The sequence below is a fragment of the Pteropus medius genome, unplaced genomic scaffold, assembly GCF_902729225.1.
Source record: "Pteropus medius unplaced genomic scaffold, Ma_sr-lr_union100, whole genome shotgun sequence".
Taxonomy (NCBI): domain Eukaryota; kingdom Metazoa; phylum Chordata; class Mammalia; order Chiroptera; family Pteropodidae; genus Pteropus; species Pteropus medius.
Window position 1 is genome coordinate 983,484 of NW_024346692.1, and position 27,245 is coordinate 1,010,728.

General features: G+C 44.1%; 1 protein-coding gene across 1 annotated transcript; it reads left to right on the plus strand.

Annotated features, from left to right (window-relative positions):
- The first annotated feature begins 943 nt into the window (after nucleotides 1–943).
- GPRC5A (G protein-coupled receptor class C group 5 member A) lies at nucleotides 944–21,992 on the plus strand. The gene is made up of 4 exons (XM_039876401.1): nucleotides 944–1,352; nucleotides 14,348–15,264; nucleotides 17,292–17,350; nucleotides 17,656–21,992. The coding sequence occupies exons 2-4, from the start codon at nucleotides 14,355–14,357 to the stop codon at nucleotides 17,746–17,748; spliced, it is 1,062 nt and encodes a 353-aa protein (XP_039732335.1). The 5' UTR covers nucleotides 944–1,352; nucleotides 14,348–14,354; the 3' UTR covers nucleotides 17,749–21,992.
- The last annotated feature ends 5,253 nt before the right edge of the window (nucleotides 21,993–27,245 follow it).

A 27,245-nucleotide genomic window follows, 5' to 3' on the forward strand; every position in this document is an offset into this window, starting at 1 on the left:
CAAAGGTGGAGGGAGGCATTGTCTCCAGAAAGTCACATTTTAAAAGCCCGTTAGACTTTGGAAACTTGGGGTGTGAGGAGTGAGGAGAAAGCTGGGGAACCCTGGGCCTTCCCCCGTTGATTCATATGCATAGTAACACAGGTTGATTTGCCAGGTGTGCTAATTGGTGCCTCAAAAGCACACAGCTCCCCTGCCCCAAGGCACTTGGGTAGAACCTTGCCCAGCCCTGACACCGAGGGGCCAGCCACTTAAGGATTGTTTGACAAGTAAACAAAGACAAGCTTCAGTAGGATTGGCTTGATAATGGGAGCGGAGTGGGCAGCCCAGGGAGTGGGAACCAGATACCAAAGGCAAATTCCTTCATTTCACAATTTTATCTGGCATCCCCATTCTCAACCTGCATTGTGAGGCTTTGAGGTAGTTTGGAAAGTAGATAATGATCTCTCCGCCCGGGGGCAGCACTAATGGGGCTCACCTGAGGACGTTTCTAACAAGTGGAGCACGTAGCTAACTCGGGATACCCGCCCCCCGGAGGTTTTCCTGGTCCTCTACGTCGCTCGGGCTGGTGGCCCTGAGAGGCGGACACCTCCTCCTTTCACGCACCCGGTTTCCCAGCCTGCCCTGGTGGGGTGAGAGCCGTGGAGAGATAGGGAAAGGCCACTTGGGGTTCAGCTCCCCGTCCTATTTAGTCGAATAAACACGGTAAATAAGTGTACTTCCCCGACCCCCTTACACACATACACACACACACACACACGCGCGCGCGCGCTGTGGGACCCAAGAATTAACATAGGTCCTACGACCTGGCCAGCCCTTTCCTCTGGGCGACAGGAGTGGCTGGCGGAGAGCGCGGGTGTCGCTCCTTCCCGGAGGTGACAGCTTTCGGGACCGAGAAGCAGCGGTGCCTCTGGCCTCTTTCACCCGGTGCGTGGGGGACCAGCCGGCGTGCTAGTCTCGGAGCCCTCTTGATGAGCTGGGCGGGGCCGCGGTGCCCTCCTCCCCATTTCAAGGGTGACTGTGCCGCTGACGTCAGGCGGCTTTTAGTTCATTCCCTGGCGCGGGGACTTTATTTTCATAACAGCACGCAGTGCCGTGGAACTGGAATAGGCGTGTCCTCTCTCCCTGACCCTCTCCCGCCCCTGTCCCTCTGCTCACCCCCTCGCACGTTCCCTCCCTCCGACCGCCGCCTTTATAACTGCTCGGCGCCGCGAGGTCGAGATAGCCGTCGCGGGCTCCCCAGCACCCAGGGGCTCCGTGCTGCCTCTAACGCGCGGGAAGCGGCGGGAGTCGAAGCGTCAAAGCCAAGGCACAAGTGAGGCGCAACGAGCCCGGAGCGCGCCCCGCCTCCGCAGGTGAATCTTGGGGACAGTGCAGTTGGGCGGGGTGGGATGCAGCAGAGCAAGCCTGGGATGGACTACAGCTGGCTATGAGCAAAAAAGAATCCCAAGAAAGAACTTCTGCTAGTTTAACTCAATTAAGATTTTTTTTTTCCCCCTGGGCTTCTCAGGCTAAGCTAGAAGCACAGAGCAAAATGAGTAGTTTCTGCTCAGACACATTGTACACACTCTTAACAGGTGGAATCTTGGCCATGCAAGTGAGCAGTTCTGGGCTTGCTCTAGGGGAAAGGAAAACGGAGAAAGATCTTAGAGGAAGGGAAGGGACTGGGGTGGAGAGGGGTGGGAACTGAGGGAGTGAGGTGGGGAGGGGGACAGGAATGGGGAAACGTGACAACTGCTACTTTACACAGCTGCTTAAAAGTTCCCCATTATTTTGTCCTTCCACAAGAAGTGTGCCCTTCTGAATTTTAGGAAGTAGATTCTAGAAGCCAGATTCTCTTCATGTGAGTGTGGGGCCGTCAGCTCCACAGTATTCTCTCCCCGGCAGTCCCTCGAGTTGCTCAGCATCCCCCGGCAGATGAAAGTTGAATGTCCAGTAACATCCCACCTTCTCCATCAACTAAATAGGACTTGGAATTGGCCCCAAAGCTGTCCAGGATAGCCCCTAAAATATACAGTGGGGGAAGGAAAGGCTCGCAAAGAGGGGAAATCTACTCAGTTTTAAGGACTTTGAAGGACTTTCCATACCTGAATTCTCTCCAGACTGATTTTCTCCTCAGAGGGTTTGTAACTGCCACACCTGTTGAAGGGTTTGGCTGAATCATCCGCTGCTGCGGGCTCTTTCCTCAAGGGGAATACTTGAACCACTTTAGATACAATGGCCTGGGGCCCATGGAGGGCTGAGGATGGAGTCAGAGCTCCACCTTCTAGTGCTGTGTGCTGGCTGCTTCTTGGAGAGAGAAGGAATGCAGGGAGAAAGGGTCAGGAGAGGTGTTACCTGGGAGACAGAAAGGCTCCAGGGTATGGAGAGTTGTGTGCTCCTAGGGCAGTTGGGAATGAGCAGGACATTCCTGGGAGGTGCTCTCAGCCTGGGTCAGGAAGTCTGATTTCTCTTTCTGACTCTGCCAGGACCATGTAGCTATGAGGAGGCAAGGGCCTGGGCCTTGAGTTCCTCCTAAGGAATCTTGGGAAGGCCCCCAGCTCCCTCCCAGGCCAAGATTCTAGCACCTCTGTAGCTGCACGTTTCCCTTGGGAGTCCTCTGTGGCGTCTGTGTCTTTGTATTTCACTCTTTAGTGGTAATCGGAGGTAACAGGGTATGAAGAATTTTGACTGTGATTTTATTCTCATTCCGAGATTTTGTCTTCAGGTTCACTGCTATTTAAAAATCCACAGATTGAGCTGAGAGAATGGGCAGGAAATGATGTTGGTATACTTAGACCTTTAAAAACAATGAATTGAATAGTATTTTCGCTTGAGGTGGGGTCGCAAATTTTCTGAGTGGTTTGATGTGTTTGGTTCTACTTTATATTGCCTTGTGGTCAGACTATATAGTTTGTACATTTCTTATTTTAAAATTTCAGATTTTTTTTGTGGCCTAAAATATGTTGTTTTGGTAAATGTTCCATGAGCACTTCAATAAAGGCAAATCTTATAGAGCAGGGTTAAGTAAACTAGGTCCATGGCCAAACACATCCCATATCCTCTTTTTGTAAATAGTTTTATTAAAACACAGCTGTGCTCATTTATCTACATATTATCTGTGGGTGCTTTCAACTACAAACATGGCCTCCAAAGCCTAAACTACTTATTATCTGGCCCTTTACAGAAAATGTTTGCCAATCATAGATATAGAGGATCTAAGTTATATGATTAATAGTGGAAATCTAATAAGTTATAAAGATAGAGAATATTTTGATTAAAATATCCATAGAACATTTGTAAAAATTTATATTATTATTCATTTTGTCTATTTCATCTGCTGAGGACTGATAAAGAAGTTTCAAAGTCTCCTCTAATTGTCCTGCTTCTCTCGATTTCTCCTTGTATTTCTGGTATTTATTGTTTTAAGTGTTTTGGTGCTCTATTATTCAGTACATAAAAGTTTATGATGGTTATATCTTCAGTGTGGAGTAGTCCTAATTATTATAATATAATACCTTTCTGCCTTGACTAAACTTTGTGTGATATTAACACTTCAACTCTTACTTAATTTTCTCTCTTTGAACAAGCTATTTAACTTTGTACCTGATACATAATACCTGCTAAATAAACATCTATTATCATTGCTTTTTTGCACTTATTTTCATTTTTCCCTTCTTTTTACTTTCAGCTCCTTTGAATCCTGTTGTTTAGGTGAAGTTCTTAGAGGTATAGTATAGTTTAATTTAGTCTTTTTTCAAAATAAAGTTACCATTTACATTTATTGTAATAATAGTTGTTTGCTGTTGTCATCTAATTTTTGGCCACGTGGTCTACTTTCTTCATCTTTTCCCACATTAGATAGTCTGTATTATATTTTTAGATCTACTAGGAGCCATTCTCAGGGCTTAGATATGATAAGGAGATATAAGTTTGGCTTAGGGATTATTGGATCAAATATGATATGTTACCTTTATATATCGAAATAAAATCCTTAAAATAAGGTGACTTTGAGAGCTTCGAGATGGTATATCAGTAGAGGACTTCACTTTATCTACCCACATATTTTCTGGAAATTTCATTTCTTAAAATTCTGGGTCTAACAGATTTGGAAGTTTCACTCATAATTTTAAGCTAAAAAAATGACTTCCAATATTTTGTTTTATATTCCAGTAATTTATTTTACATTAATTTGAAGTTCTAATGCTTTGTTTAGAATAGAGAAAGATGATAATATCCTCAGGGAAGTACCCCAAAATGAAGAAATTGGGATAAATACTGTTGTTATACTTGTTTAGATCTATGATGGTGTGATGGTTTACTTTCTCTGTTACAACATAGAAACTCAATTCAGTGATGTCATTCAGATATTATTCATAAGCCATTGCCATGATGCATCACTTTTACGTCATCAGAATTTGGATGGCTACGCAGAACATGGGATCCTGGAGATTTCCCTACAGACATTCTCCAGTTATAACTTATCCTCCATCAAGGGCAGAGAAATCTCTGTGGGACCCCACCCTTGTCTTAGAATGCAGCCTCGAAAAAAATAGGAGTATCAGCACATATTCATCTTCAAAATTCTTCCTCCCCATTACTCATACTTGCTGATAAATAACTTCCTTTAAGTAAATATTTGGTGGCCAGTCTTAGTCCAAAACTGTTGCTCAGAAAACACTGTGCAGCGCATAGTGACGGGGGACAAATAGAAGATTTGCTCCATTTTCTTAAGAAGCTTATTATCCGATAGGCAAGTCAGCGTTGACATTAAGAAGCTTATTATCCGATAGGCAAGTCAGCGTTGACAAATGACAGATTACATTAAGATTATGCTATATATGTATAATATATAGCATATATGGAAAAACGTGAGTGTCAAGAAGAACTTAATTGTAAAAGCTATGAAGAGACCCCCAAATTTAAAATGAGACAGGACTAATAATTTAAAGAAACCTCAAAAAAAAAAAGAAACCTCAAGAGAGGTAAGTTTTGGGACAAGTTTCAAAGAAATATGGTAAATGAATTGTGAATAGGAGGGGTGGAGAATAATGCATGTGCTGAAGCAGAGGAAAGAGCGTGACTTTGTCAGAAAAGGCCTTGGATGATCCCCAATTCCCCTCCAGATAGGAAATGCTCTCAGATTTTTTCACCTTGCATAGAAGTGGAGAGGGGAGTTAGGAAGGCTGGAGGAGATGGTGGAAAGACCTGTTGGAGAAAAGCCTTGAAGCTCAATTGGAGGCTGAATCCTTTGGAATAGGCAAAAAGGAGCTAATATCCTTTTTAACTGCTAAATCCAAAGACCCCTTCCCGGGCCTTCTCTTCTTTGCTCCCCTCACAGCATTTAACTCCACTGACCCCTTTTTTTGGGGACGTGTTGTGGGGGACTGCTCTTTGGCTTCTGGAAAATCACCTAGGCTTATTTCTTTTACTAACCCCCAATAGTTTCTTTTGAATCCTTTGCTGATTCCTGCTTTGCTGAAATGGTGTTCCCATGGTTCTGTCCTCGGCCCTCTTTGCTCATCAGAGGTGCTGCCTGTGTGATCTGGTCCCCTTTCAGATGCCTCCTATAGGCCCAGTCTGTGGGTACAGGCCAAACCTCTCCTGAGCCCCAGACTAAGTACAGAGGAGGTCAGTTCAACCTGGTATCTAGCAGCCTGGCTTTTCAGAGCCATGTGACCTTGGGGACATTATCTAATTTCTATGTGCCTCAGTTTCCTCAACTCCGAAAAGGGGGCATAATAATAGGGTTGTTGTGAGCATTAAATGAGACACTGTGTGGTCCAAAGTAAACTCTCAGGAGAACTTAGCGCTTGTTCTTCCTGGATCCCTCTAATTACATGTCGCATATTCACCTTAGATTCAATAAACCTAAACTTGGCACCGCCCCTCATAAGCCTGTATTTCTAAGCTCCATTCAGTTGCCTAAGCTAGAAATCTGGGAATTAAGCTGGACTCCTTCATTCCTCAAGTTCTATCTCTTTTATATTCCTAAAAATCTCACACCATTCCCTGCCCAAGTCTTTCATGACTCTTCTCCCTGGTCTCTTGTCTAAAGCCTTTTAAAAAAAAATTTCACTAGGTTGAATGGGTCACTGTTTTCTATGTGCTCTCAGCATTCCCTGCGCACTCTGTAACTTCTTAGTTGTACGTCCGTGTGACTCTATTGGTCGTCCTAGGGGTGGCAGCCACACTTGTGATCTGAGTGACTTGTACACTTAAAACAGTACCTAACACAAAGTAGACACTTAAACGTTTGTTGATTGACGGGAAAATTGACCAACTGCAGGACTGCTTGCTTTGGAGTCTTCTTGGAGAAGGTTTAAATGGAGAGAGGCTGGATGGAGTCAGGGAGAAAATCTTCAGAGATCATAACAGAGATTTAGAGATGAAATGACAGATTACATTAAGATTAAGACTACTTATAAAGGGAAATTTCTCCTAACTATGTGACATGGGAAATGTAACTTCATCTAAGAGTCAGATTGTAGGAGTATTAAATGAGATAATAGGTATAAAAACATGTAAATGAGGGACTATATGTAAAAACATATGAACGCTCAGCATTATGCCTGGCTGACAAGGGGCTTTGGTATGTGGCAGTAGTTGTCATTCTTTTTATTCATAATTATATTGTGACTATTGTTATTACTATTGATTGAATGTGGCAATTCAAGAGTTGAGAGGAAATTAAAATGCTAGAAAATAAAACATTTGCCCGGCCTGGATGGTGTGAAGGCTCAGCTTCAACAAACACTAAAGATTTTGGTATCATTCTCCAAGCAGTCCTAATAAGAAGGGATTGTCCTCCCCAGTTTTTAGATGACAGATGAGATAAATCCCATAAGGAGAAAGATAAGATCAGCTTTTAGCACGGTTCAGGGCTCCAGGTAGTTCTTGCTCAGATACTCCAGGGGAGGACCTGAGACCTGTCCAATGCCGGCATTTGTCCTTGCATACCAGTCAATGCTACATGTTGATGGAGGCCATAGATAGGGTCAGTACTGCTCCAGTACCCATCCTGTGGCTTTGTCCTGCAGGTGGGCGTTCCCCCGGTGTCCCTCTCCTTGGCCTGTGCTCAGACCCTTCAGCCTCAAGTTCAGCCCTGATTTGGGGTTTGGTTAGGAGTTTGCGGCACATATTCTTTTAATGATAGGTAAGAGATGGGGCAGGAAGGAGGATGAGGGGGAGGGAGAAAGATTTGGAAATTGTCTGCAAGGAGCTCCCAGAGGGCTGAACAGTTAAGTTGGACATGGGCTCAGACCACCAAGATCAGCTCCCCACATTCGTTTTACAGAAGAGGGAATGCAGGTTCCAGGAGATAAGTCCTTACACATCAAGGCAGCTAAAACCCCTTCTTCCTCAAGGGGTGGAGGAGGGAGAGTAGGCTTCGAATGTGCCCAGTGAGTGACTCTCCCTCTCTGCCTATCTTTCCTCTTTCCCTCCTTCCGCCCCTCCTCCCTCCCTGCCTCCCTGTCTGCCTCTCCTCATCTCTCACCACCTCCTCCTCCTCCTCCTCTGGAGGTGGTTCTTTTTTTCCTTTTTCCTTCCCCTGTCTTTCTCTTTTTTCTTTTTTTCCCTTCCTTAACTATGTGACAATGCCCTGACTCATTCTAGAAGGATTTAAGGCAGCACCAAATGATTTCAGGGTCTCAGTTGTGAGTGTCATTGGATTACTGGACAGTGGGTGGTTAGCTCAGTTAGCAGCCATACTAAGTGAAGCGGGGAGGGTCTCATACCTAAGACTCAAAGTCTTTTTCTCATGTCCCAGGCCAGAGGCTACACACATTAAGACCTTACCATTTTCCTCCCAAGTGCAGGGTTTAGTCATCAGGGCACTGGGTGGGAGCATATGACTGGATTCCAGTAAATTCCTCCTCTCTGTTTACTGGGAAAGCCTCAGGACTCACGGTCTCCTAGGAAACACCTGGAGTTACTTAGGAGCAGGGTTCCAGCTTCTAACTTCAGACCCAACAGGATGATTTTTAGATAGCCTGTGTGAGAAGACAGATGGGAGAAGGGGGGTTGTGAGGAAACCAGGTGCAGCCCACCCCACCCCGTCGCCTCCTGCCTCCCCCGCCAGACTCCACTTCTGTACATATGCTTGCTCACTCACTCACCGTGGCTAGACATTTAACACAAGTCAGGGGCTAGGCGAGAGGCCGTGGAGACACATTTAATAACTCAGTCCCCACCTCCACAGAGCTTTTATGTCGAGAGGGAGACACAGACTTCCCAACAGGAAGGAAGCGAGGAGGCTCCCTGGGAATTCAAAAGACATATCTCTCACTAGACTTGGAAGCATCTAAGAAGAAGGGGCTCTAAATCAAATGAAGGGGGTGAGGAAGTCAGGAGAGTGAATGTTCCCGACGCAGATGGGACAACATGCCTTAGAGAGCAGGGCTTGTTTGGAGGGGCAACAAGAAGTCTGCATATGGGGGATGGGGAGGAGGGTGTGTGGTGAGGCATGAGGCTGGAGAGGCAGGAGAGACAGGCAGGGGCTGAGGATGCAAAGCCTTATACTTTGTGTGCAGGTTGATGGCTCTTTCCCTTGGCTGCAAATAGAGTGTCTCGGAGAGGACAAGCCTAGAGACAGAGGGGTGGGGCTTCTGAAGTGGTCCAGGTAGAGATGGTGGTGAGCTGACATATTCCAGAGACACTGAAGAGGTGGAAGTGCTAGGACATGGATGATGGGTTTGCTAATGTGAGCTAGAGAGACTTTCTAGCTCTGTCTACCATGGTGGGGCACACACAGCCAGTCTGCAAATAGTCATTCCTGTAATGCGTAGGAGGGTATGCATAACTCTGAACAGTTGGAGAAGTCACAGGGGTAGGCTGAGCTCCTCAGCGATATAACCCATGCGCAAAGCCTAAAGCAGCACCCGAGTGCTGATGTCTCTGTCTCCCCATTTCTAGCTGGCAGGTCCATCCTGGCTTTGAAGTTCTTACCAGAGAAAGGGGCTGTACGGTGTTGTGTTAAGACCTACGACATTGGAGTTAGAACTTGGGTTTGAGTCCTGGCCCTTCTGCTTACCAGCCGTGTGGCTTTGGCGATTCAGCTAACTTGTGCTTCAGTTGCCGCACTGGTAGGACAGGGATAATAACCATATGAGCTATAGTGTAAGGTGGTTGTGAGGGTTCAATGAATAAAGTGCATAAAATGGGGCCCGATTCGTGGTGCAAATGGGTTATGAGACCCTCCGTCCTTTTCAGAGCAGTCTTGGAGTAAATTGTTTGTCTCCGCCCCGCATCTGGTCTTTGTCCTAGCCAGCTGGACCTTAGGTCTCTCTGCGCTTAAATTTGGTCACAAACAATGTTCACATAGTGACTAGTCTCATCACATTTCCTCTTTCTTGCTTCAGCCCTTATGTTCTTCTCCAAGGCTATTTCTCTAGCTCCTGGCAGTTTATAATTTCAAATGCTGACTTCTTCCCTTTCCTCCTCAAATTCTGCTTTCTAGAAATCCTTTTCAGCAACTCCGAACCCTGTCCTTTTCCCCAGCCACTTCCCCTCAGCCAGTTTCCCTGTGTCTTTTCCTCATCAGAGCCATTCCCTGCGAAACAGAATCTTCTCAGTACACACTCGCTTGTTCATGAGTCTGGCGAGTTTTGTTTTCCGCTGACTAAATTCAGAAGATTTAGGACATTTTAGACTTCTTGTGCAATCCCTGTCATGCTGGGGAAGGGGTGGAGGAGGGCTGATAGAAATGAATTAAGGATAATTAGTCTGAAAAAGTTAGTCATTCTGATAAAAAAATATTTATTAAGAAGTTTTTAAAAAGACTTTTCTGAGGGAGCTGGGAAATATAAACCCCAATGGGCTATTTGATACTAAAGGGTTATTATTAATTTTTTAATTGTGGCTAAGTTAAAAGGGGGTTTTTGTCATATATATGTATGCATGTATTTATGGATAAAATGATCTTATGTCTGGGATTTGCTTGAAAATAAGCTAGTGAGTGGGATAGGGATATAGATGAAGCAAGATTGGCTGTATATTAATAATTTTTGAAACCACGTGATGAGTCCCTGGGCTTTCATTATACTATTTATTTATTTACTTATTTACTTTTTCTATCTTCGTTGAAATATAATAGACAATTAGTTGCTTCTATCTACATTGTAAAATTTAATGAGTTTTTTAAAAAATTATAGCTAGCATATAATATACCAGTTTCAGCTGTATAGCATAGCGATCAGAAATCCACATAACTTGCTAAGTGATCACCGCATTAAATCTAGTACCCTTCTTCCCCCTTACATATTTATTACATTATTAACTATCTTCCCCATCCTACACACTACATCTTCATGTCTATTCTGCAACTATCCATTTGTGCCTCTTAATCCCTTTGCCTTTTCCCCCCACCCCTCCCATCTAGTATCCCTCTAAATATTCTCTGTATCTGAGTTTATTTCTGCCTTTGTTGTTATTGTTGTTGATTTTGTTCTTTAGATTCCACATGTATGTGAAATCATGCGATATTTGTCTTTCTCTATCTGACCTATTTCATTCAGCGCAATAACCTCGAGGTCCATCAAGGCAATATCTTTTTCTGTTCCCTTCCTTTTAGTCTGTGTGTGTCTTTTAACCTGAAGTGAGTCTCTTTTAGGAAGCATATGTAGGGGTCTTGTTTTCTTATCCGTCTATCTTTTGGTTGGAGCACTTAATTTTTTTCCATTTGAGGTACTTGTTGATAGGAATGTAGTTGTTATCATTTTTTATTCCTGTTTTTGATACATGTTTTTTCTTCTAAAAGAAGCTCCTTCAACATTTCCTGTACTACTGGCTTGGTGCTGATAAATTCCTTTAGCTTATTTTTGTCGGGAAACTATCTGTCCTTCAACTCTAAATGACAGCTTTGCTGGATAAAGTATTCTTGGTTGTAGATCCTGAGTTTTTCTCATGTTGAATATTTTGTGCCAAGCCCTTCTGTCCTGCATAGTTTCTTTTGAGAAATCAGCTGCCAGTCTTATGGGTGCTCCCTTGTAAGTAACTATCTGCTTTTCTCTTGCTGCTTTTAAGATTCTCTCTTTGTATTTAACCTTTGGCATTTTAATTATAATGTGTCTTGTTGTGGGCCTTCTTGGGTTCCTGGTTTTTGGGACTCTCTGAGCTTCCTGGGGTTTTATGCCTGTTTCCTTCACCAGGTTAAGAAAGTTTTCCACATTATTTCTTGAACATCTTTAACATCTTGTTTTCCTTCTGTTATCTCTATGACACAGATATTTTTACCTTTAATAGTGTCTTATAGGCTCCTTATATTATTATTGTAGTCTTGGCTTATTTTTTCTTGTCATTCTTGGCTTTCCCATCCTCTATATAGGTCATTTTATCCTCTTCTTTATTCACTTTTATCCATTTCATATACTTCTCATCTCAGATAATGTGTTCTTCATTTCTGACTGGTTCCCTTTTATAATCACCATTTCCATTTTTATGTTTTTTATCTCCTTGTTAAAGTTCTCACTGAATTTATCTATACTTCCAATAAGTTTGTTGAGCATCTTTATAACCACTGTTTTGAACTCTGCATCTGTTAGATTGCTTGACTCTATTTCTGGATCTCTGTTCTGTTCTCTCTTCTGGTTTCTGCTTCTTTGTCTTCCCATTTTGGCTGCCTTTCTGTGTCTGTTTCTATGTACTAAGCAAAGCTCTTAAGTTTCCCAGTCTTCTTAGGGCGGCTTTGTGTGGTAAGTGTCTGGTGGCCCAGTCCTGAGAGGGGTTCAGCTGTAGGCCAAGTTTAGCCCTAGCCTGTGCCCCTCCAGGGCCACCTGTTAAGATTCAGCAAGCAATCCATAGATGCTGTGCTTATAGTTGCCTCAAAAGGCCACACAGGAAACCAAGGCCAGCTGCCACCAGTGTGAGTCTAGGCGCTGCTCAGCAAGGGGCACTTGAGTAAGCGAGGACACACCTGGATGTGGCTTGGGTGGGGCTGTGAGTTGGGGGAGGTGGAGTTTTAAGGAATCCTCTGGGCGGAGCGACCTCTGTTGTCCAGTTTGATGATGTCAAGGCTATGGCGGCGCTGTGTCCATGCACTGGGAGGGAGGAGGGCTCAACAGAGGAATTGGATGCCACTGGCACTTCTGTACATAGTGAGTCTCACCTCAGCCCTCACTCTAGAACTCATTGTCCTCCTGTAAGTCCCTGGTGCCCCCTGCGTGCAGCTGAATTGGCACTGGTGCTCAGAGCGAGCAGGTCCATCACCGCGAAAGTTTGCTCGCGGATGCGGCCCCTTTAAGAGGTGTATGCTGCTGCCATGGCTGCAGCCTCTGTCCCACTCAGCTGCTCAAAACCCACAGCCCATATCCTTGATCCATCCTACCTTCTGCCATTGCAGGGTGATTTCTTAGATTTCTCCCTGGTTGTATGGCTTGTGCATCTAGATCCCAGGCGATTTTCCTTGCCGTTTTTTTCTTGTTTCTGTCACAACTTTGATTTGGTCGCCAGAGGGATGAACAGAGCCTCTATCATCTATGCCATTTTTTTTCTCTCTGCCCATTATACTATTTATTTGTGAGTAAGCTCGAAAATTTCTATAACAGAAACTTAAACATTAAAAAAAACCTTATTGTTTTAAAGGGCCTTCATGGACTGTTACTCCATCTCCCTTGCATGACTGGGGTGGGAGGTGGAGGCGAAACGGGGAGAAATTGGTTTTCTCCCCTCTCCATAGCCACTCGCTGTTGTTCATGTCAGACCCTGGCCTATGGAAGCCAGGAGGCCCCGAGACACAACCCATCCTGCATGGCTATACCAGAAGAGAGGGGCCTAGAGGTCCAAGTTGTGTGCAGGAGATCTCTGCCTTACTGTCCTTTCGTCCAGCACCAGAACTGTCTTCTAGGCAAAAACCTCATCAATTGCTTCAAGATTTAGTCATCAGGTTCAAAGTCCATAATTATCGGTAATTATGATAATAAATACTTGTCAATAAACAGCATTACTTTGAGGGGTGGGGAAGGAACAGTTGGCAAGGAAGGGCAGGGAGAAAAGTACCTTTTCAGTCAGACACCACCCTTATGATTAAGCTGAGAGGGAGTGAAGAGGTGAAGGTGAGTGAAGATGAAATGCACAGGGCCTGCCTGGGGCCCTTCCCTCCTGTGTGCTTGCCCGTGAATTAGACAGGATTCTTCTTCTGTAATCATGGCATAGACAGGGCGCGCCCTCCTCACCCCGCTTTCCCGTAGCACTACAGAGTGGATGTTTGTAAGCAAAGCATAGCAGAATTTAGATGCTTGCATTTCAGGGGTTGCCTGTATCTGAAGCTCATTGCCTTTCTTTTTCCTCCTATTTCTCATTCCCTCTGTCCTGGAAAGGTGAAACCTACCCCGTTCTTTGCTCTGTGCTCTGCATGCAGTAGGGATGACTTGTGTAATTTCCATGAGGTAGAGCACGGGTGACAGACCCATGATGAGGGAAGGCCAAGGGACCCCTGGGGCAGTAGTGGCAGATTATGTCTATCTTTTCTACTGTGGCAGGGGACAGATCTGCTTCCCGTTTACCAATGAGTATCTAAAATAGTGATTTTCACATATTGGTTGAATGAATGATTACATAATACAAAGCTTAGAGGGCCAGTTTCATAAAGTTAGGAAGGTAAGATATATTATTTAACTTATTTTATTCTAACATACCACACATATATTCTAATATTCATATATGAATGTATTGTTATATTGTGTGTATGTATAGATATATTTTGCACATATATCTATACACACACATAATTTAGAGCTCGTTATGACAGGGAAACTCCTTCTACTACTTTTTGGAATGAATAGAGCCATTCTTATAAACCTTAAGGAGGGGAAAAAAACCCTTCTAATATGTGACAGCAGAGCTGAAGAAGTGGATTCAGCGGCTGAGAAGTGACTGTTTAGCCTTCTGTAGGGAAATCTACATAACTCCTCTTATCGATGAGAGAATGGGATGCTTACAAATAATGTCTGATACAGGGCCAGAGGTGGAAAAAACCTCGAGACATAAATTATCATTAAGGCGTTAACTTCCATGTTCACTAATTCCTAAGACAACACTAGCCAGAAATATCGGGAATGCTGGCAAGTTATTTGTGACATATTTTTTTGAAATGAGACTCTGAAACCCCTCAATGGAGCACTGGGTCCTCTGGCTTCAGGGGAAACATTAATATAGTTAAATTGTGGGGAAGGAGGGATGAGATCTGTCCTTTGCCTTCACCAGCTTTAGGATTTGCCATGAGAAGTGGGAAAAGTGTAGCTTTGTCTAATGTAGTTAAGTTCACAGGCAAACTCTAGGCTGAACATACATAGTTTTTTCCTAATCTATTTTGGTCCTCTGTCCCTGAGTTTGTTAGGAGACTCACCCCCACCCCCACTTTGATTTTATGCAGGACCAGAATGGCTGGTTGCCGCGGAAACCTGAATGCCATGTACCACAGACTTTGTGATACAACTGTAATTTGGGGTATCGTCCTGGAAGCAGTGGCTGCTGTTGGGGCTGTGACCTCGGTGGCCTTCATGCTAGCTCTCCTGATCTTCATCTGCAAGGTGCAGGACTCCAGCAGGAGAAAGGTGCTCCCAGTGCAGTTTCTCTTCCTCCTGGGCGTGCTGGGGGTCTTCGGCCTCACCTTCGCCTTCATCATCACGCTGGAGAGGAGCACGGGGCCCACACGCTTCTTCCTCTTTGGCATCCTCTTCTCTCTCTGCTTCTCCTGCCTCCTGGCTCATGCTTTCAACTTGACGAAGCTGGTCCGCGGGAGGAAGTCCCTCTCCCTGCTGGTGATGTTGGGCCTGGCCGTGGGCATCAGCCTGGTGCAGGACGTCATTGCTGTTGAGTATATCGTCCTCACCATGAACAGGACCAACACTGCAGTCTTCTCCGAGCTCTCTCCTCCTCGGCGCAACGAGGACTTTGTCATGCTGCTCATCTACGTCCTCTTCTTGATGGCGCTGACCTTCCTCACATCCTGCTTCACCTTCTGCGGACCCTTCACTGGCTGGAAGAGGCATGGGGTCCACATCTACCTCACCATGCTCCTCTCCATTGCCATCTGGGTGACGTGGATCACCCTGCTCTTGATCACCCCTATCCCTGGCCCCGAGTGGGATGATACCATCCTCAGCTCAGCCTTGGTGGCCAACGGCTGGGTTTTCCTGTTGGTTTATGTTGTGCCTGAGTTTCGGCTGCTCACGAAGCAACAGAACCCCATGGATTACCCTGTTGAGGATGCTTTTTGTAAACCTCAATTCATGAAACAGAGCTATGGTGTGGAGAACAGAGCCTACTCTCAAGAGGAAATCACTCAAGGTACAGAGCCTGGCTGGGCGGAGAGTCCCTTACGGAAAGATGGGGGAGGACCAGAGGTATTATAACTGTACGGAACATTCACGATTGTCCCGGTCATACCCCTGGTGGACTAGGTGCGGTCCCCAAGGCTCAGATCTTGTTTAAAATCATCTAGTTAGTTAAGTAGAACTAGAAGCTGGCCTCTGGAGTTGTAATCTAGTACTTTCTATGCAATTCTATGTAGGTTTCTCTGAATCAAAATAAGATGGAGCAAAGGAATGGAAAAGGAATGACTAGAAAAATTCTTAGAGACAAGAAGGTGAGATTGTGTTCTTTACGAAAGGTAACTAGGCATTCCTTCCAGAAATGTGGGGCCTTTATATATGTGGGTGCATAAAGCCAAGCCATGATTTCCTGCAGTGGTCGCAGAGCACAGAGCGGGTAGAAACCTCTTTTTATGAACCAGTGGAAATCTCCATGAAGTTCCTAAGGATTCTGATTTAACTTGAAGAGCTAAATTTTGTTGCATGTCTCTGGGCCCATGGGAAGGAAGAGATCATATCTGACATAAAAGAATGAACTATTTTGCCCTTGCCTGGAGTTGTGAGTACCCAGGTGTTCTGTTCTCATAAAAAAAAAAAGAAGAGGCTCAGCAGATAGCCAGAGACTGTCCTTGCCCATAGGGATCTAGCTGTTGATCTCTAGGGTTTACATTGATCTCTGGGCCTGATCAGAGGAGGGAGAATGGGTTTGGGATAAGAGTGAAGTACCGCCAAGGCCAGGTTCTTAGCTTTGGCCGACAATTTCTCTGCTCTTGAAGCCTGAGGTACAAAACTTCAGGGTGCTTCTCACTGCAGCTGGAGGCCCCGCTCTTGGGCACTTGGAAGCCTGAAGCGGGAGGGGAATGTCAGAGGGGCTATTCTACCCATCCAGTCCCTCCTGTCCATTGCCTTCACTGTCACCTCACCCCTGGACTCCTTGTTATCATCCCTTAACTAGTCGTTCTTCCTTTAATTCTTTTTTCCATTCATTGTACGGGCCACTGTCAGCTCACTCTCTCTAAGACACTCCCCTAGATACCACACTTCACTGCCCACATACCTCACTGGCTTCCCAGTACCCACTGTATTGATCAAATCTTTAGGCTTTTTGCAGCCAGAAGCCAACAACCATGGAAGCTGTGTTCTCAGTCCAAACCAACCATGTCACTGCATTTTCCCACCTCTGCGTCAGGCTCAAGGAGTGTCTGTCCTCTTCCTGAAAGTCCTTCCTTATTCTTGCCCTTTTGCAGAATCACTTGTTCCCCAAGCTCCATCAGTATTCACTCTGCCCTCACACCTTTGAAGCGCTGTTAGTCTGTCTTATTCCATAGTTATTTGTGTAGCTGTCAGATATTCCTGAGTCTCTAGAGTCAGCCTCAGGGCATTCTGGTGAATCCTTTTATTCTTCACAGTATCTTACATATAGAAGGTGTTTTGGTATTTATTGAGTAACTCGAACAGGTAAATTTGGTAGGAAATAAATGGAGCGCTTTAAACTATATTCACAGTGATCGTGTTCATCCCTTCGATTTCCCCCAATCCACAGAAAACAATTGTTCATAAATTCTGCCCCTTTTAAAAAAAAAATAACAATAAACCTTTTTTCCCGCCTCATTGGGCAGTTAAGGAAGTAGGTAACTCCTGGTGAGATTCACTCTAGATTCGTCTCTGGCCAGATTTATATCTGAAGAGACTGGATTCAAATGTGCTTTTGAAGTGGTCCTAGGATGGAGTGGGCCTCCAGTGAAGTTTTGGAAAGGCATTTCTGTAGTGATCAGATGCTGCTGGTTATTCATTTATTCAACCAATATTGTGCTTACTTTGTGCCCAGTCCTGGGCTCGAGGACACAGTCCCTTCCCTCATGAAACTTACAGTCTGCCAGGGGAATAGGCAATTCAGTGGAAAGTGCATCATGCTTTGGTAAATGACTCAACCAGGCTGAGCACAGGCGAGAGCATGAGGGAGGGGACCCTAATGCTTTAATTACTCTTCTCCCTTTGTTTCAGGTCTTGAAGAGCTGGGCGATACGCTCTATGCTCCTTATTCTACCCATTTTCAGCTGCAGGTAAATGATTTCTTTCTCCTTTTTTGTCAGCAGATCATCACTCCAAGAACATTCTTCCCTTGGGAAATAGATGTTACTCTTCTGAGGGTCCCCAGATGGCCACCTTGAAAGAATGACATGTCTATTTTGCTGTCATTGCCTGATGGGGTTAGGACAGAAGACTGGAGTGCCGGGCACAGGGAGGACTTTAGGAGGAGGGCTTAGGGGAAGGGGAAGAAAATTAGATTCCCTCCCAGGTTGGCGTTCTGTTGAAATAAATATCCGGGAATGGGAGTGGGCTTAACAATATGGTGCTTCCTTTTCAGAACCGGACCTCCCAAAAAGATTTCTCCATTCCACGGGCCCAGACTCGGGCTAGCCCTTACGATGACTATGAAGGAAGGAAAAATGGCAGTTAGCTCTTCTGAAGAGTGGGACAAACACAGCAAGTCAGCAGGACCAGCGGGGAGTTTGAAGGGATGTGGGCAAAATCCTGAGTCTTCTGAGGAAACCATACACAACATGAGAAGACCGGGCCTCCCTGCCAGCCTCAACCACTCATCCATTCTGGAGTCGCTGGGGGCTAACAAGACTCCGGTTCTTAGCAGCACTGTAGTTTTCCGCTTTGTTCCATACTTAGGATGCTTCTTATAAATGGAAGTCTTGGGCAACTCAGGGTTAGCCTCTTACTATTCCCTGTCACTTTATATGTGACTAAAGCTCTGGTGATCTGACCACGTACTGGCTCATTCAGTTTCAGGAGCCAATTTCTCTACTCAAAGCTGGTTTTGTGAGGATCGCTTGGCCCAGAGCAGAACTGCACATCTGAGCAAAAATAGCAAAGACCTGTCTCTCAGCCCCTCCCTGCCTAAATCTACACTGGAAGCCAACTTGCTGGCACTCTCCCTTCTTGCCTGGGTAGGAGAGGCTAAAGGTCACCCTAAATTTACTCATTTCTGTGGTGCTGCCTAACACAGGGCCTCTCTGGGTCCCCAGCACCAATTCACAAGTACTCCCTCTCTCCTTGCATCCCCAAAATTGCTGTCAATCCCCAGACTAATCTCCACTATATATTTTACCAGGAGTTCTCCTTCTGGACCTTACTGTGTGGACAAGTCCATTTTCTCTTTGCCAGAAATTTGTGCACTGTTCCTTCTCTAAATTCCTGGCACAGATTCTTTTCTCATTCCTTCGCTCCTCAGCCTCTGTAACAAAATTTGCACTGTGTTCACCTCCTGTTCTGTAAGCGGGCATTGTCTATGGATGGGGAGCATTCCTGTATAATAAGTTATTCATCGATCTTCACCTGGAGATGCAATAAAGATGTGGTGGGCATCAGACACAAGGGAGAAATGGCTGGCTTTCCTGTTGGCACCATGTTGGAGCTGAAGTTCAAGGTTCAGTTCCACTGGGTGTGGACTTGACCCTTCTCTATGTGTCTCTTTTTCTCTTTTCCATATGTATCTAAGATAAGTGTGTTTTTTCCAGTTTTTGAGGTGAATGGCAAGTGTGAGAGGGAGAGAGAGCCAGGACAGGTCACAGACTGAGGGCTTGGTCCAGGAAGGCAGAGGAGTGGCAACCTGGAATGGGGTTTGGCAGCCCAGGTAAAACAGGGAGGAAACCTCAAAGCCAATTTCACGTTTCACCCAAGGTTTAATTGTAGGAGGGAATAAATCCGATCCCTTATTTGACAAGTGGTTCATAATATCTCTTGGAAAAGACATGGTACTTAACAATTATTATTAATCACAGAAATTGCTCTGTGGGATAGGGCAATAGAAAGTTGCTCTTTGGTGAAGGGAAAAAAAAAAAATCTCCGCACGCAAACTGAATGATATTTAAAAACTTGTTGAGTTATGGAGTTACCTCCCAAGAGCCAGACACTCTGCTCTTCATCAAAAGGAAAACACAGTGTAGAAAGAGGTGGCGTGAGGATGCGAGTGAATTAATGACACGCGAAATTAGGGGCATTTATATTCCACAAAGATTTGGTTGATTGTTTCTCACATGGCTTTGCACCAACATTAGCCAAGTTTTGTACTGAAAAGGGAAAATTATAAATAATGACATATCCTTTTAGACTATTCCAGTCTTTCCCAAGAGGGCATAACCCAGTGAGGTTTATTGTGAGGAAAAAACAACATAGCTTCACACGCATTGTTTTGTCACAGTGTAGGTACTTGAGAAATACACATTCCCTTCCCTCTTTTCTTTGCTTCTTTGATATCTGGACTATCAGCCAAGCAAAGGGGACCGAATGAAAGGTAGAGCCACAAAATATGCTTTATCTGCTTTCTTACTGAAGAAAAGTATCCCCAGGACTGCAGTCCTCAAGCCAACCTCTTCGAAAACAGGAGAGGACATGGAAAGTTACCTATTGATAGCAATTGGTTTTCCTTCTAGGAAATAAAGTGGTCTCCAGAGTTTGGACAAGTAGGCTGTCACCTTGCTGAGTTCTTGCTAGGCAGTAGAAAAATGCTCCCCATGCAACAGTACTTGTCATGCCCTGAGCCTGCCAACCCGTCTTCAGGTCTTATGTGTTCTGCACATAACTAAACTCAGTTGTTAAAATAGGGACATCTCAGGAGCTGGAGGTTTTGGCATCTGACAATCACTGTGATATTGGAGAAGGGGGTTTCAAAGCCCCTCCTGCAAATTCATTTCTACCTGGGATGAAAAATCATGTGCAAATTTAGCCCAGCTTGGTCCTTGAGCAAAGCCAGTTGATTGATGGCTGGGAACTAAAATGACATCTCCTTTGAACTAAATGGGTGATAATGAAATGAAACTCACAACCTTTCATCTTTCATTGTCAGCTGAGAAGTAGACTCTTTCATCTCTGCCTCTCTCACTTTAGGCTGAGACGATGTCCTCAGCTGCCATACCCCATGGTTCCACTTGATGGCGGTGAAACCTCAGCCATCAGCCCTTAGAGACAGCACCTTTCACAAAGCAAACATCTCAACCTACTTTCCAGAGACGGGCAGGAGACAGAACTGCAGATATTCTGTGAGCCTGAGGCAAATGCGTCCCATTTTAAAAGGCTTGCATGTTTGAGCTGTTTGTGTCCTGCCTCTCACCGTCCTCAGAGAATTCGCTCCCAATCTTTTCTGCCAGAGTTTAATTGCCCTGGTCTTATTTTTGTGAAATTCTCCAAAAATATTTTCAACCCATTTGCATGTGATCTGGCATCTTTACAGGTATTGGTCTCCTATGCTGTTGTTACTAATGTCGACGAGTATTTATGTGGTGAGAACTTTGGCTTTTTCTCAGGAAAAATATGCCAAGACAAAGAGTACAGCCTGGCCCTGGAAATGCAGCAATAACACCCATTCTTCCCCGCACCCCACAATGCATTCTGGGTTTCCTTCCTTCATTTCCAGACTTGTCACTACTGCTGAGAGCTGAGCTGTGCCCAACCGACCTTTTCCTTGCTTGCCCACGATCCTCTGTTGCTACCAGCGTTCACAAGTTTGCTCCTGTCCCAGCCCCAGGCTGAAACGTGGGATTATTTCAGAACCGGAGGTAGCTGCTTCAGAAAAATCTTTCTCCAGTGTTGACTGCTAAGATCTGGGATCTGGGAAATCAGCCTCCAGCTTGTAGACTGCTGCCTGGGGAAATTCCCTGGTCCAACCTGGATCCCTTTTCTGGAACACTCAGGGCAGACAGTGTTCTGCTCCAGGATGTTTCAGCTGTGCACATGGGTCTGGGTGGCAGCATGTCAGGGCCTGACTCTGATTTCTGCAACCTCCAGGTTGCGACAGCTTTCTTGACCCTTCAGAGGGGAACACTCCAGAGCCTAAAATGTTAGAATTTGCTGTGACAGAGCTTCTTTAGTTGGTGCTTCACAGCCTTCACTTTACAGAGGAGGGAACTCAGGTCCAATGGACTTAATATGGTTGGGACCGGATTTCTGATCCTGTGTTCTGTCTACTGTCAACACTGTGTGGTCAGCTTTAGACCATTTTTATTAAGGGGATGTTTGAGTAAAGAATCAAATAAAATGGCCGTGGTCGTCATGTATTTTAAATTTCTCTCCTTTTCCTTTGCTTACCAATTGCCTTTTGTTCTCCTGATTTCTCTTGCAGTCATTTTCTCTCCCCTCTGCATGTTAGCTGTGGCGAGAGGGACTGGGTGAAGAGTGACATTTTCTAGTTACACCACACATCACTCTCCTGCAATCCCTAAACTGTGTAAGCATCGACCTCTTCCGGAAGTAGGCTGTCAAGGGAGGGATTGAGAGGCAAGGAAGAGTTCTTCATTTTCCTCAGCCATCATGATAATCCTTCCATTTCCCCAAGTCCCGAGTCCCATAAGAAGTCAGAAACCCAAACCCAGCACATCTTCTTTTTCCTTTGTGTGGGTTTACAGCCCCCTTCCAGGAGCACTGGCACAACTCTTAGCAACCTCACTCTCTGAGCAGTTTCTGATGGCAGATTTCAGAGGCAGCCCTTAGGAAAGGTTTGCAAGTAACTGTTGTGTGCAATGACCTGAGCTGTGTGTCTCAAGCACCAGATACAACCATCATTTTCAACACAAAGAAAGAAGAGGAAGCTTTAATGGAGTTTTGTTACCAAAAGTGTAATACCCAATTGCCCGGTCCCAGCTGCTTCTACTTCAGATTCTCTTCCATATTAAGATCTATCAACTCAGTTAAAAAAAAACAAAAAAACAAGAAAACTCCCTGACAAGCTCATGTAGCTATGCTCTGAGCTCTGGAACATGGTGGTAGGTAGGGGCTAGCATGATACCTGTTACGAAGAACTACTAGTTTTCTCCCTCTGAGAAGGAATAATTTTAGACAAACTATTTCTTACCCACAAGAAATCGAAATAGAAAAAGCATCTATTGGTTTAAGCATGATATTTTTATGAAAAAGGCAGAGATAATGATAATAGAGTTAGGTGGTAATAAGTCAAACATCCAAGAAGAGATAATTTATTAGGTGGAGATCTCTAATGGTTTCCAATAGGGCTCTGTCTTTAGATCTGTTTGAATAACATTTCTATTGATCACTTGGACAAAAATAAAGCATATTTATCAAATTTTGCACATGACACAAAATTAAGAAAGATTGAGTAATAAAACCAGAAACAAACAAACAAACAAACACATTGCAATAGACTGGAATAAAGGTCCCAAACCAAGAATTTAGTTTAATAGTTGTAAATGTATTCATGCCCCCCAAATATATAAACAGGGTGGAAAGGCTTGGTTTGATAGTAGCTTTTATGAAAAAGACCTGATAGTTTTAGGGGTCTGTAAGACTGATAAGGCCCAGTGATGGGCTCAACAGGCATAAGGCCAACACAATCATGGGCAGCAATGATACAGTTGTGTAGTCTAGGTCACAGCAGGCGCTGTTCCCACTGAATTGGGGCACATAACAGCACATCAGAAAAGTAAATCCATTTCTGTGGATCTCACAGTCATGGAGGAGCTTCTAACAGAGGAGCTATTTTTGGAATTACATGATCTATAGAACAGTAGATGGAAATGGAGATATTTCATCAGGAGAGGAGACTTTGCAGGGTGCATTATCATCTTCCCAGCTAACATTTATTGTGTGCCTGCTTACTCTGTGTTAGGCTCCATTTTGAGGGATTTACTTGTATAATTTAATACTTATAAAAACCTTATAAGTTGATATGATTATCACCTCCCTTTTATTTAACACCTGCGGGAATGGAAGCTCCAAGGTGATATAGCTACCAAGTGTTAGGGCTGGGAGTCAAAGCCGGGGTGTTGCCTTTTCATGTCTTATGCATAGCCCCATGCTGCCTCTCAGCTGCCTTTGATAATGACAGCATAATAGGTGGTTCAATGGTTAGATGTTTCAGGGAGGCAGATCCCAGAAGAGTTTCTTGCAGAGTGATGGGTCATCTCTTGCTGGAGGTGTTCGAGCTCATTGATGCTCTGTTGCGGTCGATGTGCGGAATTCTGAGTTAGGAGTGAGGATAGACTAGCTAAGCTTAACGAGTCCAGGACCTTGGAACTCCCAGGGTCCGGGATTTTTCACTTGCCAAATTGTCATTCCTGGTATTTAAATCTTAAGAACCATGGAGAGGTTATCAGTTTTATTCTTTCCCTACCTCTGCAACCCAAATATTCCTTAGCTCTCAGGTGAAAATGAAAATGCTCTTTGTTTTTTGGATATGCCCTCACATTTTAGAAAGTGTTATTGTTGCATATCATAATCCATTCCCTGGCTGAATTTTAGAGATCAATTCATCACAGGTGAATAGAGCACAGTCATTCTTCAGTATTCACAGGGAACTGGTTCAAGGATCCCCCGTAGATGCTCCAGTCCCTTACATAAAATGGTACAGTATTTGCATATAAACTATGTACATCTTCCTGTATACTTTAAACCATCTCTAGATTACATATAATATCTAATACAATGTAAATGCTATGCTAATAGTTGTTATACTGTATTGTTCAGGCAATAATGACAAGAAAAATAAGTCTGTACATGTTCAGTACAGAAGCAACCATCATAGGCCTAACTACATGGTACATGTCAGCCACACTTAATGTTTTTTTCCCCAAATGTTTTCCATCCAAGGTTGGTTGAATCCATGGATGTAGAACTCGTAGATATGAAGGGCTGATTGTGTATGCTATATTTAATATCACTTTATTGTGGACATGGTGATAACGTTGAATCCTTTGCAAAGATACTTGAACTTCATAAAAACCAGTGTGCCCACCTCCCCACCTCAGATACATGCAGTCAGTGCCTGAAATATTGCACCATTTAGTTCTTTACATAAGAGCTACCATTTTTTTTTAAAAAAAATACAACAAAAATTACTAGTCCATGTTGTTGTTTGAGGGTAATTAATTGCATAAGAAAGAACCCTAATTATTTATATTGCTCAGCAAAATCAAAAAGGTTCGTGGGATGCACTTGCATGGCACAAGTTTAGTCATCTGAATCACAAGCCCATTAATTCTATGAACACTGGGAAACAACGATGAGGATCAGAGGGAGCATCTGACTGGACCTAAATGGGGGTGGGGTGGGGAGAGAGAGTGAGAGATTGAGAGAGACTGAGGAGGACCAAAGCTGAGCTGGGAAAAGGTGTGGGAGTGGGCTGAGGGGATGGAAAGATAGGGCTGTATGTAGGTAAAAGGGTTGTAAAATCAGACAGAGACTTGGCAAAAAAAAGAGAGAAAATATGTTAAGGTAAAAGTTTAAGAATTAGAAATTCAGGAAAACATCAAGTTATAATTCCCAGAGTGTCATGAACTGAGAAGTCAGGCAGATGGGTTTGACCTCATCACAGAACCTCCTAGTAAGAGTGGCTATTTTCCCCTCTAAGTTCCCAGGAGGTCCCCACAGCATGAAAGAGGAGGACAATGTGAAGAGAAGCAGCCTCCAAAAGGCACAGACCCTGGAGTGCACAGAACGTGGTTCTTTTAACTGCATACTCCACCCCCAAACCCCTTCAAAGGAACTGGCTGGGTCTTCTGTTCCTTCCTTTTCTTGACATACCTGGTGTCATTTTACATTTCACCAGGTCACTGGGATTACTCTGTGTGTGTGTGTTGCATTTCATTTTAAGAGAAAACAATAGTATAGGAAGAAAAATAGTTCTTTATCAATTCTGCATAAAGGATAAATACAGAGGTTTTCATGCTCTTCAAATCTTTTCCAGGGGCCTGTGAGAGCCTCTGAAATCCCTAGTATGTATGTGGGGTATTCCCTGGTGTATGACAGACACACTCACATACACACACTTATACATCTATCCATGTATATACAGATCAGATGCCATTACAAGGTACAGAGTCACTTCTGCAAGTGAGATGAAACCATTATCCTCAATCCTATTCTGTGTATGTATGCAAACCTATTATCATGCCAAATTAAAAACAGCTCCAAATCAGTAACAAAACAGAAGGTTGTGTAGTTGAAAAGAGATGTGTGCCACCAAGTGCCCCTGCCTCAGGATAAACATGGTTCCATGCCCTTTCTCATGTACCCTTAGGTTGTGTCACAATAAAATGGTGTTATCAGCCTTTTAAGCCATGCTTCTCTTGCTCAGGCCTGCTTCCACGTCTGCAAGCGTACTTTCCCTTCTAATAAAGCTTTTCTTTTCTGCTGTAAAAAAATTAAAAATAAATAAATAAAATGGCATTATCTTACTTTCTACAGCTTCTGAGATTCCCTGCTTTTCTCAAAGCATTCCTTCAGCCAGAAATACATTCCAATCTGAAAAAGCTTCCTATATATAGTGAGGAAATTTGAGACTATTATATATACAGTCTGGGGCTCTGGTCACCTCAGACCCTACCTGGCTACCTCAGTGCTTAGAAAGTCAACATTTTGCCATCTTTTAACCCATTCCAGGCACTGGTCACCTCTCCCTGATTGGGTCTGCAGCCCTTCTTGGTTCTGATCTTTCAAGTTAAGAGTTCTTAATGGTTTCGGTCACTCACTTCATAGACAAGTTTTTCCATAAGCCACTCCCTCGAGGGGCCCCAGCTCAGACATGCCTCTGGCTGGAGTCTCCTTCCAACTCTTCTAAACTCTCCCCAAACTCTTCTCTTCACAGCAAATGTGTCTCAGCTCAAGTGTAACTTCTTCAGTGAGGCCTCTCATAGCTAGTCAATTCAATGCTAGTCTCCCATAGTAGATGGTCTTCAGTCTGTTTTCTTCAGAGTACTTATAGTTTGAAATTATGTTTATTTGTTGTTTACCTTGTTTCTCCCCCTATTCTGTATGTTTTGGGAAGACAAGAAATTGTTTTATTTCCTCCTGTATTCTCAGGGCCTGGCACACCTGCACACATAGGAACATTTGTTAAATGAACAAATAAATTTTGGGGGGAAAGTTGTTTTGTTTGCCACAGGATAAATAGGGTTTTGGCATCTCACTCACAGAATATGACTGTCAGATTCTCTCTTGTCTGTTCTGGTATTTTTGCTGCCAATTTATCCTTAAATAATTTTGATAAATTTTAGCCGATCATCAGTTTTCTTGTTTTCATACAAGAACACTTAAATCCAATGTGATAAAATCTACTCACAAGCCTGGGGCTTGGAGGGAAGAAAGGAAACTTTTTACTTTTTGGGCTGAGTGTATTTCATCAAATCCAAGTTTTATTTCCCTGAGGCTTTTCTTCGCCAAGCTCAGGAAAGTGCTGTTTCCTAGGAGAACTACAAAAGAACAAACTTCAAATGTGAAAAAAGACTAAAACATGCCCCAAAGCAAAAAAAAAAAACCCAACAAAAACCAAAAAAACAGAGAAGCCTTTTAGATTGATCCCCACCTCCAAAGATCAATTGCAATTTTTTTCAGGTACATTACTTTTCTAAACTGACTTGCACCAAATGGATGAACAAGGATCTTTCAGATGTATAAACCAAACTGGAAATAGATAAGAGTGCCAGCAAAGAGGCTCAGGAAGGATTTATCTTCCTAAACTTGAAGCTGCTTCTGGCAATCTTTCCTTTTAGGAAAACTGAGCGAGTGTGTCCTGAATGGTGACAGAGTAGGATCCTTCAAGTGTCAGTGTGGATGCACTAGATATCGGGTAGGGGTGGGCCGAGCATCACATGGGACGAGGGGAGAGAAGAAGATGCAAATTGGAAGCTCAATGTCCCCAGGGACAGGACTGACTTAGAAAAATCTTTCCATTGATTATGCCATCAATAGAATCACTTCCTTCCTGGGCCAAATTAGAAAAGGCTGGACAGCCTTTGCTACAAACCAGAGCAAAGAGGAAGCCTTTTCTTGTTAACAGAGCTGTGCTTCCAAACTCACACTATCTTAAGAGTCACATAGGAACTTAAAGATGCAGAGTCCCAGGGCCCCTCCTGGAGGTTCTGATTTAGTAGGTCTGGGTCCAGGTATGAAAATTTATGTGTCTAACAAGCATCTCAGCTGATTTTGCTGATTAGGCAG

What these genes read in the sequence shown, in the direction of transcription:
- GPRC5A (XM_039876401.1), top strand. Translation starts at nt 14,355, where the DNA reads ATGGCTGGTTGCCGCGGAAACCTGAATGCCATGTACCACAGACTTTGT. An exon ending in TCAAGAGGAAATCACTCAAG is followed by an intron (nt 15,265 to 17,291) that starts GTACAGAGCCTG and finishes CCTTTGTTTCAG; the next exon opens with GTCTTGAAGAGCTGGGCGAT. An exon ending in CTACCCATTTTCAGCTGCAG is followed by an intron (nt 17,351 to 17,655) that starts GTAAATGATTTC and finishes CTTCCTTTTCAG; the next exon opens with AACCGGACCTCCCAAAAAGA.